A 15,628-nucleotide genomic window follows, 5' to 3' on the forward strand; every position below is an offset into this window, starting at 1 on the left:
CGAAAGGCCGAGCCCAGGGCCTCCGTTTGGGAGTTTCTTGCAGTCTCCCAGCCCTACTACACAGCTGTCTGTGAGAATCAGATGTGAAAGTAATAAGCAGGAAAAGCAAAATGTTGTATCAGAACTCCTGGGCCCACAGGAGGGTCTTGAGGGTCTGTTCCAGCAGGGTCTGTCCTAGCAGCTTTAAGTAGGGAGGTGGAGGGAAGGGCTGAAACCCTGACTATCCCTTGGTATGCCTACTTCTCTGCCCCTGGTTAATGGGGCAGATGGAGGGGAGAAGAACCACAGGTCAGACACTGCCCATTTCTCCCCCGACCCCCAATCTAGGGCCTGTCAGGTGAAGACTGGCTGTCTCTATGTCATAAACCCTCAGCTGCAGGCAGCGAGGATGGGCATGGGGACTCAGTCCTGGATCCCTCCATTCTTCACTCTCTTGCTCCTATAAAAGGAAAATTATCCTAAACCTGGATTGAGACAAACCCTTTCTGCACGAATCTCCTTCTGGAAAGAAATTAATGTTCCTGATAAAATGCTTAAGCTTCTTCTTATGACATTTGATAGCATTGAGATTTGTGCCGTAAAGCTAGCTTTCTACCCACTCAATTGACTCTCATCTGTCAGTCAAGAGCATAGTGAACTTTTACTGAACATTCTTTTCAATTTAATCATTTCCTATAGAATGTGTCTACCAGGACAGAGGCCAAAAGATTGGTCAATGTGTGTGTGGTGGGGAAGGAGTGGGTGGGGGTATTATTGCTTGGGAAGAGGCCCAAGGGAAATTTCTGGGGTGCTGTAAATGCTCAAAGTTCATCAAGTTGTATACCTAAGACTGTGCAATTTACTCTATATAGGTGATACTGTATTAAAAAGTACATTTTTTGAACATTTTCCTACCAAATATGAATCTTTGGACCATTCTTGCAGCAAGATTGTAATAAAATTTTGACATAGGCTTGCCACAAAACCATCTGAAAATTTTCCTCAACACTCTCCTTTAACCTTCAAGGCCCTTTTCCTCTTCCTCATGAAAGGGAATACTCTGGGTGGGAATCAGTTGTTTTTTTCCTTCCCAGAATCCTTTTCCCCATTTTCTGGTTCCGATATTGATTTTCCTTTGGGGAAACCTCCCTGTGGTCCTGGAGGAACAGTCCATCAAAGAGCTAAGGGGGTGGGCACAAGACCCGACTGGACCAATCAGAGGCTTTAGCCTGGGAATCTGAATCTGGATACCACAGGGTTTAGCTCACTAGCAGGGTGATAGACTGAACTTCAGACCATCAGTTACCTTCTCCTTCCTGGATCTGCACACTCACCCTGGTACCTCCCCCCGATTCTTTCATTCTGTAAGCTTCCATTCTGTTAAAAGCTACTTCCTTCCCCCCAAACTGCTTCTTTGCTAAAGTTAGCCAGCATAGAGTTACCTACCACCAAGGAACTCAAGTGATCACCCAGCCCTCCCCCAAAGGAAATTTGTTCTTGCAGAAGACACACTTCAGTTGTGTGCAGAGCATACACCCTTAGCATGGTGCCCAGAGCACTTTTTTTTTTTTTTTTTCTGGAACAAATGCTTAATTGGAAGGAAAACTGGGACACGGGAGTGAACTAGGGCTCTCCCTGGTAAACTAGGGCATGCAGTAACCTCACCCCTTGACCACTCAAACACCCATCTGAGTTAAGATGTCCTGTGTTGAGTCACATTATGCTGTAGACTCCGCTGGTGGTGGCACCCTTCCTCAATTCCTTTAAGTTCTAGTTTTGCAAACACACTCCTGGTGTCCCAGGAAGATGCTGGTAGGTCACGGGAATAACACAGCAGCAGGTGGCGTTGTTCATGTTGGAAATATGGCCACATCTGATCTTTAAACCTTCAACTTTCCTTTTTTTTAAAAAAATGTTTATTTATTTTGAGAGCTAGAGAGAGAAGGGGAGGGACAGAGAGAGAGGAGAGAGAGAATCCCAAGCAGAGGGAGAGAGAGAATCCCATTTTGGGGCTGTATCTCAGGAACCATAAACTCATGACCTAAGCCAAAATCAAGAGTCTGATGCTCAACTGAGCTACCCAGGCATCTCCAACTTTCTTTCTTGATTAACTAAAACATTCTTTGCAAATGCTTTTGCAAAGGGACCCGTTTAAGCCTCCTTTTTCTCATCTGTGAAATGGTCATGATAATACTGACATTTGTTATAGGGTTAGAGATAACTTTATATGCCCAGTGCAAAGTCTGACATACTGTATATCATTTCTAAGACTTGTCCTTCACATTTTAATGTCTCTACAATTGATCTGCATCCTGTGACCAATGGCAGATGGTTTATTTTCAGTGTTTTTTTCTTATTCATAAATTAATGTTATATCTTAAGATCAATGGTGCCTTAGAGTCAAAACATAGTAGATGCTCAATACATTTAATTACTATAGCGAGTTTTTAACTTAGAAAATTTAATTTAGCATTTTTAACTTCGTGGATATTTTATTATTTTAATGTTTATTTTTGAGAGAGAGGGAGAGAGACAGAGAGTGTGAGTGTGTGTGTGTACAAGTGGGGGAGGAGCAGAGAGAAAGGGAGACAGAAACTGAAACAGGCTCCAGGCTCTGAGCTGTCAGCACAGAGCTCGATGTGGGGCTCGAACTCACAAACTGTGAGATCATGACCTGAACAGAAGTCGGACACTTAACCGACTGAGCCACCCAGGCACCCCTATTTTATTTTAAATGTTTTATTTATTTTAAGAGAGAGAAAGTGAGAGCAGGGGAGGGGCAGAGAGAGAGATTGAGAGACTCCCAAGCAGGCTCTTGCTGTCAGTGCAGAGCCCTACTCAGGGCTTGATCCCACAAACCATTTAATCATTATCTGAGCTGATATCAAGAGTCAGATGCTCAACCAACTGAACCACCCAGGTGCCCCAACTTCGTATATTTTAAATTCTTACTTGAATTGAATCAAAGCCACACATGTGTATATCAATTCTCTAAGGCTTGTTATCAAAATCAGCTGTATGCCTGCCTCCCCCTTCCATCCCAGGCAAGCACTTTCAACTTTCAGCTGATTCTTCTGATGTTTATCTCCAAATGTCTAAACAACATACTTACATCGCTTCCCCACTCCCCCACCCCTGTTTTAGGCATTCCTGACTGGTTTCTTACCAAGGAAGGTAAGAATTGAACTCTAACCATCCCTAATTCCACTATCACAAACACTCCCTGATCCCAGCCCTCCAAATATTCATATTGTGATATCATTTGTGCAGTAATTAGTAAATGCCATGCACTAAGCTCAAGCTTAGCTATACACTCAACTGTTATTTTTCCTTTTCTGGAAAATGTTTATAGTTAACAATCGCCATATGAAAAAAATGTGTCTAGTTTCTATGGATTCATACCTAACTCCACTTCAGATTGTCCATCCTTGCCACACAGACATAAAAGGCAGTCTATCGCTTCAGCTTCTTGAAGACATTTCTCCCATAGCCCCTCGTCAAGCCTATAAACCTTTTTTTAATCTTTTTTTTTTTTTTTTTCTCCCAGCAAACTCTATTCCCAGCGTGGGGCTGAAACTCAGGACCCCTGACATCACGAGTTGCACGTTCTGGCACGCCTGGGTGGCTCAGTAGCTTGAGGGGCAGACTTCGGCTCAGGTCATGATCTCGCTGTTTGTGGGTTGGAGCCCTGTGTTGGGCTCTGTGCTGACAACTGGGAGCCTGTAGCCTGCTTCGGATACTGTGTCTCCCTCTCTCTCTCTGCCCCTCCCCTGCTTGCTCTCTCTCTCTCTAAAATAAACATTAGAAAAATTAAAAAAAAAAAAAAGATTTGCATGTTCTACTGACTGAGCAGGCCACGTGCCCCCACAGGGCTGTAAACTCTTTAAGTTTAGGGCAAGCCCACCATGTTGGGATCATCCCACACGCTTCAGGGTGTGATTTCGCCTCAATATAGTGCCGGACCCCATGCATTTCTTGTTATTTCCACACATGCTAGCCTTCCTTTGAGAGAGCAAATCCTCCAGTGTCTTCTGGAGAAAGCGTACATGAAAGATGAATTTTTTGAAAATTTGTAGGTCTGAAAATGGCTTTATTCTACCCTTATGCTTGATTGATAGTTGGACATATGAGTGTAGGTTAAGAGCATTTTCCCCAGAATTTAGAAGGCATCATCTTCCAACTTCCAATGTTACTGTTAAGATGATGTTTGATGTCATTCTGATTCTCAATCTTTTGTATGAAACTGATTCTTTCCCTCTGGAAGCTTCCAGGATCCTTTATCCACAGTGTTCTGAAATTTCATGAAGATGAATCTTGGCATAGGTCTAATCTTATCCATTGTGTTAGGTAGTCATGGGCCCTATTATTCTGGAAAACACCCATCCTGCAGTTCTCAGAACTATTCTTGATTTTTTAAAGAGTCTTTCCCCTCTACTTTCTCAAACTCTTAATTTAGGCCCCTAGACTTTTTTTTTTTAATTTCTTTTAAGACAATTACACTTCTTTTTTTCCAACAGATACTACTTAAGTGCTCCAATTCTCTAGAATTTAGTTTATAATTGGGAAAAGTAAAAATGTTCATTAAGTCAGAAAGAAGAAGTGTGGAGGAAGAAAAACAAGTGGATGCTTCAAATGGCTTGTAAAAAAACCAAAACCAACCAACCAAACAAAACAACAGACCAGGTCCTAACCAGACTTAATGAGCTCCCTTTGGTGATGTGAAACACCTATAAGCACATCAAGGTAGAAGGAAAGAAACCGAACCTCTGGAAACTTCACTGTGTTACAGGAAAAGTAGTTGCTTACTGCTGAGTTCACTCCCTTCAATTTTATTTTTTTTTAAGCTTATTTCTTTTGAGAGAGAGAGAGAGAGAGACAAAGAGCACATGCGAGCAGGACAAAGAGAGAGGGAGAAGGTGAGAATCCTAAGCAGGCTCCACACCATCAGCACAGAGCCCAACTGGGGTCAGATTCACAAACAGTGAAATCACAACATGAGTTGAAATCAAGAGTCCAATGCTTAACCAACTGAGCCACCTAGGCACCCCTCACTTCTTTAAATTTTATTTTATTCTTATTATTTTTTAATGTTTATTCACTTTTGAGAGACAGACAGACAGACAGACAGTACGTGAGGGGGGGGGGGGGAAGGGCAGAGAGAGAGGAAGACACAGAACCCAAAGCAGGCTCCAGCACAGAGCTCCACACAGAGCTCGAACTCATGGACCATGAGATCATGACCTAAGCCAAAGCTGGATGCTTAACCAACTGAGCCACCCAGGCACCCCTCTTCTTTAAATTTGAATCAACACGTGGCAAATATAATTTAGTAAAAGTGACAACTATATCTAGATGCAAGTTCAATTTCTATTAAAAGCCTATTTGAAAATCTCATCTATGAAATTAAGGTCTTGGAATTCTGATCCCAAATTTTAAATTTTTTTTTTTCAACGTTTATTTATTTTTGGGACAGAGAGAGACAGAGCATGAACGGGGGAGGGGCAGAGAGAGAGAGAGAAACACAGAATCGGAAACAGGCTCCAGGCTCTGAGCCATCAGCCCAGACCCCGACGCGGGGCTCGAACTCACGGACCGCGAGATCGTGACCTGGCTGAAGTAGGACACCTAACCGACTGCGCCACCCAGGCGCCCCTGATCCCAAATTTTAAATGGTCAAGGAAAAGATCATTAAAAAAGTATACACACAGGGGCACCTGGCTGGCTCAGTCAGTACAGCATGTAATTCTGGATCATGGGGTTGTGAGTTTGAGCCCTATGTTGGGTGTAGAGATTACTTAAAAATCTTAAAAAGGAAACAAAAAACTACACACATATAATCTTGGGCTGTCCTTAGCTAATTTCTCCACAAAGCAAAAGTGATGACAATTTTAAATGTTCCATTGTAAAACAGTTGTACAGCTCACTTTGTTCCTCTGACTTCTAGTATTTTCTCACTTTTTCCATCCTTTTTGTTCCACTTCTTGGGAGATGTCCATTATTTTACAATTTTTATTAAGTTACTAATTTCTGTAAGAGTATACTTAATTTACAAGAGCTCTTTGGTTGTGTGAATTCTTATTTTTGTAATGTTTATTCATTTTTGAGAGAGAGACAGAGTACAAGTGGGGGAGTGGCAGAGAGAGGGGGAGAACAGAATCCAAAGCAGATTCCAGGCACTGAGCTGTCAGCAGAGCCCCACATGGGGCTTGAACTTGTGAACCATGAGATCATGACCTGAGCCGAAGTCGGATGCTTAACCGACTGAGCCACCCAGGTGCTCCTATTGTGTGAATTTTTAGAAGTGCACCTGTTCTTTTTGTGGATGCAATTATCTTTTTCTTTTCAAGATTTTAAGTAATCTCTACACCCAACGCAGGCCTCAAACCCACAACCCTGATTAAGAGTCACATGTACTCCACTGACTGAGGCAGCCAGGCGCCCCTGCAATATCTTATCTAAGGAAATGAATAATAGTTTTTTGTTTCTTAAGGTTTCCTTCTTCCTGCATGTTGTTTCCTCCAAGATGGTTTCTTCTGTTGGTTTGTTCTGGTGTCTTTTGTATGAAATGCTTATGGATCCTTACATATGGATCTTTGGCTGGCTGAATAGTTTGGGAATTCCTGTGGATGTGGATGGGGCCTGGTGGCTGTGGCCTCTCCCACGAGGTGCTCCCCTCTAGCCTGCTTCATTAGGAGCAGTACCTAGGAGTAGTTCATCTCAGATTCCGTAGAGATTTCTCCAATGGTCTGCCTTCTGCCAGGAGTGTCAGTCAGGTGGCCAGTGCCTGGGAGCATAGAGGGGGAAAGGTGGCTAGTGAAGCTTCTACCTCCAATATGGAAACTTCCACTTAACCCTCTTTTCTGTAGAGAACCAGACGCTACCACACCTGGCATCCCAGGCCTCTGCAGGGTGACAGACAGGCAGCTGGTTGGCCACACAGGGGAGGTGAGCTGGTCTAGCAGTTTGATACTTTAAGTCTTCCAACTGACCTTCTATTTTAGCCCCATTTTATTTCCCCTTGCCCCTTCCAGAGGTTCCTGGTGCCAATTTCTCAGCCCTTGGGGGCAGCAGGGTTCTACACGCTAATTCAATTACAGTCCCTTTGCTTTCCAGACTCATTGGCTTATGCCATTAAAAAAAATCCCTTTCCTGGGGCGTCTGGGTGGCTCAGTTGGTTGAGCGTCTGACTTTGGCTCAAGTCATGATCTCCCAGTTTGTGGATTCCAGCCCCACATGGGGCTCACTGCTGTCAGCACGGAGCCTGCTTTGAATCCTCAGTCCTCCTCTCTCTGCCCTCTGCCCCTTCCCCGCTTGCACTCTCTCTCAAAATAAATAAAACGTTTTTGAAAAATAAAATTAAAAAAAAAAAAAAGAAGAAGAAAATCTCTTTCCTGTCATTTTAGTGGGGACTCAGGAACAAATGGACCTAAGTGTGTGACTTCAATCTACTAGGCATGAGTTCAGGGTTTTTAAAAATTTTTTTTTAATCTTTATTTATTTTTGAGAGAGAGACAGAGTGTGAGCAGGGGAGGAGCTGAGGGGAGGGAGACACAGAATCAGAAGCAGGCTCCAGGCACTGAGCTGTCAGCACAGAGCCTGAACTCATGAGCCTGAATTCAGAGTGGGGCCTGAACTCATGAACCGTGAGATCATGACCTGAGCCGAAGTTGGACCCTTAACCGATTGAGCCACCCAGGTGCCCCAGTTCAAATTTCTTAAAGTTAAAAACACATTAGTTTGAAACCAAATGATCCTACCAGGGACCAAGATTTTCTTAAGTTTTGGACCACGTAGCATCTTTAACATGCATTATCTCCTCTGAGGCTAATGATCACTCTGAAATGTAAAGATTATTCTTTCTGTTTTATGGATAAGAAAAATCAGGAAAAAAAAAAAAAAACCAGGTTCACATACTTTAAAGCAAAAGGACAACATATGGGCCAAATCTAAAATCCAGACACATTTTTTTAGAAAATTAGAATTTATTAGAAATATTAAAAATTAGGAGACCTTGCATTAACAAATCCAATTTCAGCAGCCATAGAAAAAATGGAAAATGGGGCGACATTGGGCCCACACTTCCCATGGTGACCATCATTTGGAGCTGAATCACAGCTGCTCCTTTGAGATGGGGCCTGAGCCCTCCAGGCAGCCACTGCATTCCTTGTTACTAGGAGACATTTGAATTTGAGACCGGAAAGAAAGAAACCACTTTATTTGAACAGACAAAATGGAACTTAATACATATGCAAAAGTAAATTGATGATACAAGCCACTTCTTTGGATCCTACCCAGTGTCTACCTTTGCTAGGTTAAATAGTTACCTTGAGACTAGAAACATGAGTAACAGGGACAAATCCACGCAGAGATTATGCATGTTTTGTCTCCTTTCCCCCCACACAAGCTGCATGTACCTTTGTAAACATTTGATTTGTAAATCATGTCTAGTACTGCAGACAAATGTGCTGGGATGAAAGGAAAATAAATCACTGAAATAGGAACAAAGGTAATTTACCTGGCTTGGATCCCCAAGTTTGCATTTGATGATAAATTTCCACAGTGCCTCAGGTGAGGGGAAGGGAAGGGATATTCAGATGCACTGGGGTGTGGCTTTTTTTTTTTTTTTTCCTTCTTACATCCATAAAGCCTGCTTAAAAAAAAAAAACAAACAACCTACAGCAAAACTGAAGGGATATTACATTCTAGTCTAATTTTAAATTTCATTCCCAGGATCCTCTAAGTAACAGCAGCTTTCAAATCCTAGCTGCAGCTAGCTACTAATGAGCTGGGTCCACTGTGAGAGCCTGCCTTTTGGAACCTTGGTTTCTCCATCTACGGTTAGAGATATGGGATTACATCACAGACTGTTAATCTCCTGGACATTCAACCGCTTCTTGCACTTCAAGATGCTCTCTGATGACTTCCCAATTGGGCTGGAATGTACTGGGGTTGTCTTTTGTTTTTGTATGCCCAGAATTTGTGAGGGGGAAAAAAAAAGCCCTTAACCAGCTTTAGAAGGCACAAAACCAGGTTTTAAGTGTGGAATAAGTCCTCCTACTGGCCCAGAAGGATCTCAGCATCTTGCAGATCATTTTACTCTCCCCAGTCCTTAATAAGCATATGCTTAGCTATACATCCAGCCTTTTGGAAGAGAAGCTGGCTGAGTTAAGGCTATGGAGGTGGGTGGGTGGAAACGGAGGAGTGACAGTTCAAGCCAATTCAGATGACAAATCATTAACTGGTTGGAAGAATCAGAGCCACAGATCAGGTGCTGTGACTAGGGCTGACTCTCCATTTGCTCACACATTTACTGGGGCCTATTCTGTGCCAACAACCTGTGTTTTTAAGCACTCAAAGTTGGAAAGTTGAGATAGCTTTTACCTTCAGGGCATACTATATAACTCTTAGTCAAGGATTAGTGCCAGAGTCGGCAAACTACTGCCCAGGCAGGCTGTTTTTGTAAATAAAGTTTTCTTGGAACATCAGCCAAGCTCATTCATTTAGGTACTGCTCATGGGTGTTTCTTCACTACAGCAGGGCTGAGTAGTTACAACAGAGATCATATGACCTACAAAGCCTAAAGTATTTACTATCTGGCTGTTTAACAGAGGTAAGAGACAAGTCACAATAAAGTTGCTTTCCACTTAACATTTACCACATGCAATTTAACTCTACACACTGGTTTAAAACACACAAACAAAAAACCTAACGCAAGCCAACTTCTTGGTCTGGTGCAAATGAAAAAAAAGGGTGAATACTCCCAACTTGTAAAGGAAGCTGGTTGTGGTGTATCCATACACATGAGGGATACTGGAATTTACAGGTAGTCTAAAGGATTTTTCCAAGGGTCATCCTGAATCTGCTTGATTTTTTCCCTTAGGGCACACTCTGAACTTTGGAACCCAACAGCTGCAGAGGTTCACAACCCCACAGCACTTAACAGTACTGTGTTGAAAGACTTGTTTCAATGGACAGATAAGAATGGTTTGTATGTCACATTCTGTTTTTTTATTTTTATGTTTCCCTTTTTAAACAAAGGGAGAGAGGCTGCTTTAGCACTTGGGCTTGATCAAAGCAGTGTGTTTTCTTTGCTATTTGATACACCAACTGAAATCATACTGATATTAAATCTTACTCCTTTTAAAGGGAAAGCTCATTAAAGACAGAGAGCCACAGCCTCGCCCTGGGGAAACTACTGGAATTAATGAGTGTTTATAGTTCTTGCCCTCTCACTCTCAAATATCGGAGATAAATCTCAAGGGGCTGCGGCTGAAATAGTACGGCTGCAATTTACAAGAAAATGAGCCCAGTTTCAAGCAGAAAATACCAAAGAGAGGGCCTGGGGAACAGATTCTACATATAAACGTCAGATGCTAAGAAAACACAGAGGAACACTGTACACGGATACTTCAGGTACACTGTGGATGCTGCCACTGAGATGCGGAGTATCTATCTGCTTGGAGGAAAGGCTCCGGTTCCAAATTGCTGACCTTACATGTAAAAGGTTTGAGGCGCACCCTCTCCCACACTAGCTGATGGAGAAGTTAGAGGTAGTAAATGTGTGCATACAAAAATCAAACCTGTTTTATAAGGCCCACTCTAGAAAGCATGCTGAAAAACGGAACTTGTATTCCAGAAAATCAGTTGCATTCAGGAAGGAAATTAAAAGATAAGCCAACAACCAGCGTGCAGGCCTTCGCCCACAGCAGAAGGGGGCCTGATACTGTGCACTCTTAAATCCACAGAACAATGCCATGCATGCATCCAAATGCTCTGAAATAAGGCTTTGCACTAAGTCATGATAAGATACACCCTGGGAAAAGTTAATGTGCAGCTCTACCCTCCCCATCACAACTCAGGAAACAAATTCTGTGGGCCCAAGATTTCATTTCAGTACAGCCTGAAAAAGCTGGTGAGCAAAGCCCAAAGCCCTAACAGTTTTCATTAATGGCAGCAAAAAGCACTTTCTTACATCTCATGACCCAAAAAGAAAAAACAGAAGAAGCAGCTCAAAACGATATGTTGGTTCATTAGGCTGCTTTCTCGATCCCCACTCCCCAAGATGATGCCCTAAGGGACAGCTGTAGTGTCTCTGCTAATAGCAAAGACACGTTCAAGAGTCAAAAAATGAAATACAAAAGTTGATTTAAAATACACTAAAAATACTTGCCCCTTACCCCTGCCAAAAAAACCCCCATAAATGATAAGTCTTCCCCCTCCCCTCCCTGCGCTTAGCCCTTTGGCTGGGGACTGGACGGCAGTGATTTTCCTGGCAAGCTATTCCTCCATCTGGGCCCAGGCTTCCTCCGCCTTCTGGTAGTACTGGTTGGCCAGCCGGCCCTTCATGGCTTCCATCGCTGCCTCGGCTGCCTGTGTGTACAAGTCACCTGAAGGAGAGCAAAGTGGGGCACAAGAGGTGAACCACCTGTTGTTTTTGCCAGCCCTATGACCCAGACCCCTCCCGGGGAACAGTACCCTAAGGTTTCTTTAAGAACCCAAATGACTTCTTCCTGACCTGAGTGGGCAGGTGATTCAAGCCTAGCCAATCAGAACACTCTCCCAATTCCCACCGCCTTAGGGACTTAAACATAGCCAATCAGACATCCAGACTTAGGCACAGCCAATCAGAGTAAACCATCTCAATGAGCTCAGTGATTCGCTTAAGGATGAGGGTGTGATTCCATTTGATCCAATGAGAATCAGGGTGAGGATTTTTACAGGCCTAATTAGGGAATGCATGAAAGTGGAAGAAATAAATAGAAGAAATAAAGATTATTAACAGTTTCATGTCAGTTCTGGAGAGGTTTTTGCTTCCAAGAAACTTTGTGCAAAGTGTACAAAAACACTTGGTTTTCAGAGTTTTTTGGATTTAGAAATTTCAAATAAGGAATTTTAGAGTTGCATTATTATTTGCTTAGTTTTTTTTTTTAAGTTTATTTATTTTGAGAGAGAGAGAGAGAGAGAGAGAGAGACGGACAGAACAGGAAGGGGCAGAGAGAGAGGGAGAGAAAAAACCCCAAGCAGGCTCCATGCTGTCAGAGCAGGGGCCAATGTGGGGCTTGAACCCACAACTGGTGAGATCATGACCTGAGCTGAAATCAAGAGCCAGAGGCCTAACCAGCTGAGCTACCCACGTACCCCTTATTGGCTTCGTTTTTTTTTTCACACACCTTAAAAAAACTTTAAACTGTTAAATATAGGCTCATCCTATGAAATCAGGAGTTCAGTATGCTTATTATGTAACAGAAAAAAAAATATATATAGTGTGCACATCAACTGATGAATGTATAAACAAAATGTGGTGTATCTATACAATGGGATATTATTTGGTAATAAAAAGGAATGACGTACTGATACCTGCTACAATATGGATGAACCTTCAAAACAAGATGCTAAGTGAAAGAAGCTAGACACAAAAGACCACATACTGTATGATTACATTGATGTGAAACATCCAGAACAGGTAAATCCATAAAGACAGAGAATAGGTTAGTAGTAGCCAGGGACAGAGGAAGAGGGAAATAGGGACTGACTGCTAACCAGTACCAGGTTTCTTTTTGGTGTACTGAAGATGTTCTGGAATTAGATAGTGGTGATGGTTGCACAACATGATGAATATACTAAAAACCACTGACCCATGCACTTAAAAATGGTGACTGTTGTGTAATGAAAATGTCAGTTCAATTTCTAAAATTGCAAAAATACCAAACTCCTAATATATAACCATTAAAATAAAAATGTTCATTTGCATCCCAGCTCCATAAAGCCCCCTCCTAAACCAGCACCATATGGGTATCCAGCCTGTCACGCAGGGCTGGTATGTCTCTTTCTCCCCTCCAGTGAGAGAAGAGACTGTCTTAGGGCACCTGGTTGGCTCAGTTGGTTAAGTGTCTGATTCTTGATTCCGGCTCAGGTCATGATCTCGGGATCCATGGGATCGAATCCTGAGTCAGGCTCTGCGCTGACAGCTTGGGATTCTCTCTCTCCTTCTCCCTCTGCCCTTCCCCCCTCCCCCCCTTCCCTCACTCTCTTTCTCTCCAAGTAAATAAAAACTCAAAAAAAAAAAAAAAAAAAGAAGAGATTCAGTCTTGCCTTTGCCATAATTCCCACTGAGACAGGAATTATGTCCCTCCCTGTTCCATACCAGGGGCAGGTCAGCCAGGCCCTACCTGATCTCTGCGGGTCCTTCTCCAGCCCACAGCCGCCGGTAAACAGCATCTCGGCCTCCCTGGCCAGCAGCGTGTATCGAGGCTCATCTTGCATCCCATCATACTCCCCGCCCTCATCACAGTCTGTCATCTCCAGGGCAGTGTTGTACCAGCGCAGAGCCTCTGACCAGTCTCGGGACCTTCCAGGAGATACAAAGGAAAAGTTGGAGGTTACCATGGCAATGGGCAGAGGGAGGAAACCCATCAGCAGGAGAGGCAAGTCAGGGATCCCAGTGGGGCCACCACCTATGACTCATGACCCGTGGTACCCAGTGCTACCACATCTAAGGGGTGTCATTCACATTGTAGGTTTAGATATTAAGACAGTAGTCAAGTAGCTTTCCCTAGCAAAATTGGTATATTACCCAGGATACCTGGGTGGCTCAGTTGGTTAAGCATCTGACTCTTGATATGGCTCAGGTCATGATCAAGCCCCGAGTTGGGCTCTTTGCTGACAGCAAGGAGCCTGCTTGGGATTCTCTCTCTCTCTCTCTCTCTCTCTCTCTCTCTCTGTCTCTGTCTCTCTCTCTCTCTCAGCCCCTCCCCCACTCACCTCCATGGTATATTCTCTCTCAAAATAAATAAATAAACATTTTAAAAAATTGGTATATGTATTACACAATTTCCAACAGATGACGTAGCGTATCTTGAGGAAGGGGGCATTTTCCTAGTTTGTACAGAATCACACTATGGGCTAGCATTAGCAGCAGCTGGTACCCAGCCAATCTGCTCTATGACTTGAGTAGGAGAGGCGGTGGGTGGAGGACCCTTTCTCAAGGCCTCCAGAACCATCCAAGCTAACAGCAGTCACTCAGCCGCATCTTATCCTCTGTCTGTGCTGGCCAGCTCTGGCGCTCCTCCAGCACAACTCAGGGCTCTCCCCAGAATAGCCGGCTTTTCTCTGGCTCTGCCCCTCCACCCTCAACTCTTTCTCCCTACTACGAAAGGCCAAGCCACCAAGGGCATACATGGGTTCCAACCAAATCTGAACAACATAAAATACAAAGCAAACAGGGCAGCGGGCTCTTTCTTGGGGTGTACTAACTGCACAATAGGAAGCATGTGAGTAACTATTTATAGCATATCAGGAAAGAGCAAAGAGAGACGCAGATAAGAAAGTCTTTGGGTCTCGTGAAATATGCCAGGAATAACAGCTCCAATGACTGGCTGGCCTCTCCTCTGAGGCCCTACCCGACCTGGCTCCACCCCTATCTTAGAGCCCATTAACCTCCCCCATGCCAGACGGGCTGAGCCACTTTCTCTTCCCAGAACGTGCCAGACTCTGTCTGCTGTTTGGCCTCTGCCCCCGCTGCTCCCTCCGCTTGAGCGCTCTTTCTTCAAGTCTTTCCATGCCTGGCTCCTCATCCACCCAACCTCAGCTCATACGTCACCTCTTGGGAGACACCATCCCAAACACTCTATTTCCTACGATGACCTCGATCATATAATCCCGTAATTCTCTTGTTGACTTATTCAGTTGCTTATTATGGCTTCCCTTGGCTAAAACACAAGCTCCAAGAAGGCAGGGACTTGGTTGTGTCCGCTGCGGCATTCCCAGGTCTCGGCAAATAGCTCAGCCTTCCTGAATGTCTGTTGAATGAATAAACGTAAACAAGTGGCTGGCTGGGATGGCGTTCAGGAGATAACACTGATTCCATTTTATTTCATAAAAAGGGGAAATCATTTGAAAATTCTTGGTGACCTGACAAACTAGGGTTTGAACAGTGGACTGAGGCCACTAAACTACATCATCTCACCCTTCTCAGCTTTGACCCTCCCTGGTCCAGAAGGGCAAAGCAGAACTGCCCCAAAAGCATTAAACAGGAAAGAGGAGGACAGGCCTAATCTCTCCCTGCCCGCCTCCCACCACACCCTACACCCCGAGATTAGGGTGCCCACCTTGCCTTGGAATCGCCAATGATTTTCCTTCCCATATTAAATGGCAACTTCTGGGGCGCCTGGGCGGCTCAGTCGGTTAAGTGTCTGGCTCTTGATTTCAGGTCAGGTCATAATCTCACGGTTCGTGAGTTTGAGTCCTGTGTTGGGCTCTGTACTGATAGCATGGAGCCTGCATGGGATTCTCTCTCTCTCTCCCTCTCTCCACCCCTCCTCCACTCACACTCTCTTGTGCGAGCTCTTTCTCCCTCTCAAAATAAACATTAAAAAAAATAAATGGTAACTTCTGAGAAAGTTGAAACCCCTTACATGTAAATGTGGGCCTATATGGGGCCCTGCCTTACCCAGAGCTGGCCCTTAATTAATAGTCTCTGAATGGAAGAGGCTGGAACTGCTTGGAATGAGGAAGAAGAATAAGAAAATGACTATGGCAGAAGCTATAAAAGCAAATGTTGACAGATTTAACTACATAAATATTAAAAACCAGTTGCCCCCTGGGGCGCCTGGGTGGCGCAGTCGGTTAAGCGTCCGACTTCAGCCAGGTC

At 43.9% G+C, this 15,628-nt stretch overlaps 1 protein-coding gene across 1 annotated transcript in view; it reads right to left on the reverse strand.

Annotated features, from left to right (window-relative positions):
• Positions 1-8,172: 8,172 nt before the first annotated feature.
• The window catches only part of EEF2K (eukaryotic elongation factor 2 kinase), a 62,576-nt gene continuing 55,120 nt past the window's right edge, over positions 8,173-15,628 (reverse strand). Inside the window, exons 17-18 of the mRNA XM_040458798.1 lie at positions 13,149-13,327; positions 8,173-11,366 (exon numbers count right to left, since the gene is read on the reverse strand). Of these exons, the coding sequence (XP_040314732.1) occupies positions 11,257-11,366; positions 13,149-13,327 (289 nt within the window). The 3' untranslated portion in view covers positions 8,173-11,256. The remainder of the gene's footprint in view (positions 11,367-13,148; positions 13,328-15,628) is intronic.

The sequence above is a fragment of the Herpailurus yagouaroundi genome, unplaced genomic scaffold (assembly GCF_014898765.1).
Source record: "Herpailurus yagouaroundi ecotype Mexico unplaced genomic scaffold, PumYag 222, whole genome shotgun sequence".
NCBI lineage: Eukaryota > Metazoa > Chordata > Mammalia > Carnivora > Felidae > Herpailurus > Herpailurus yagouaroundi.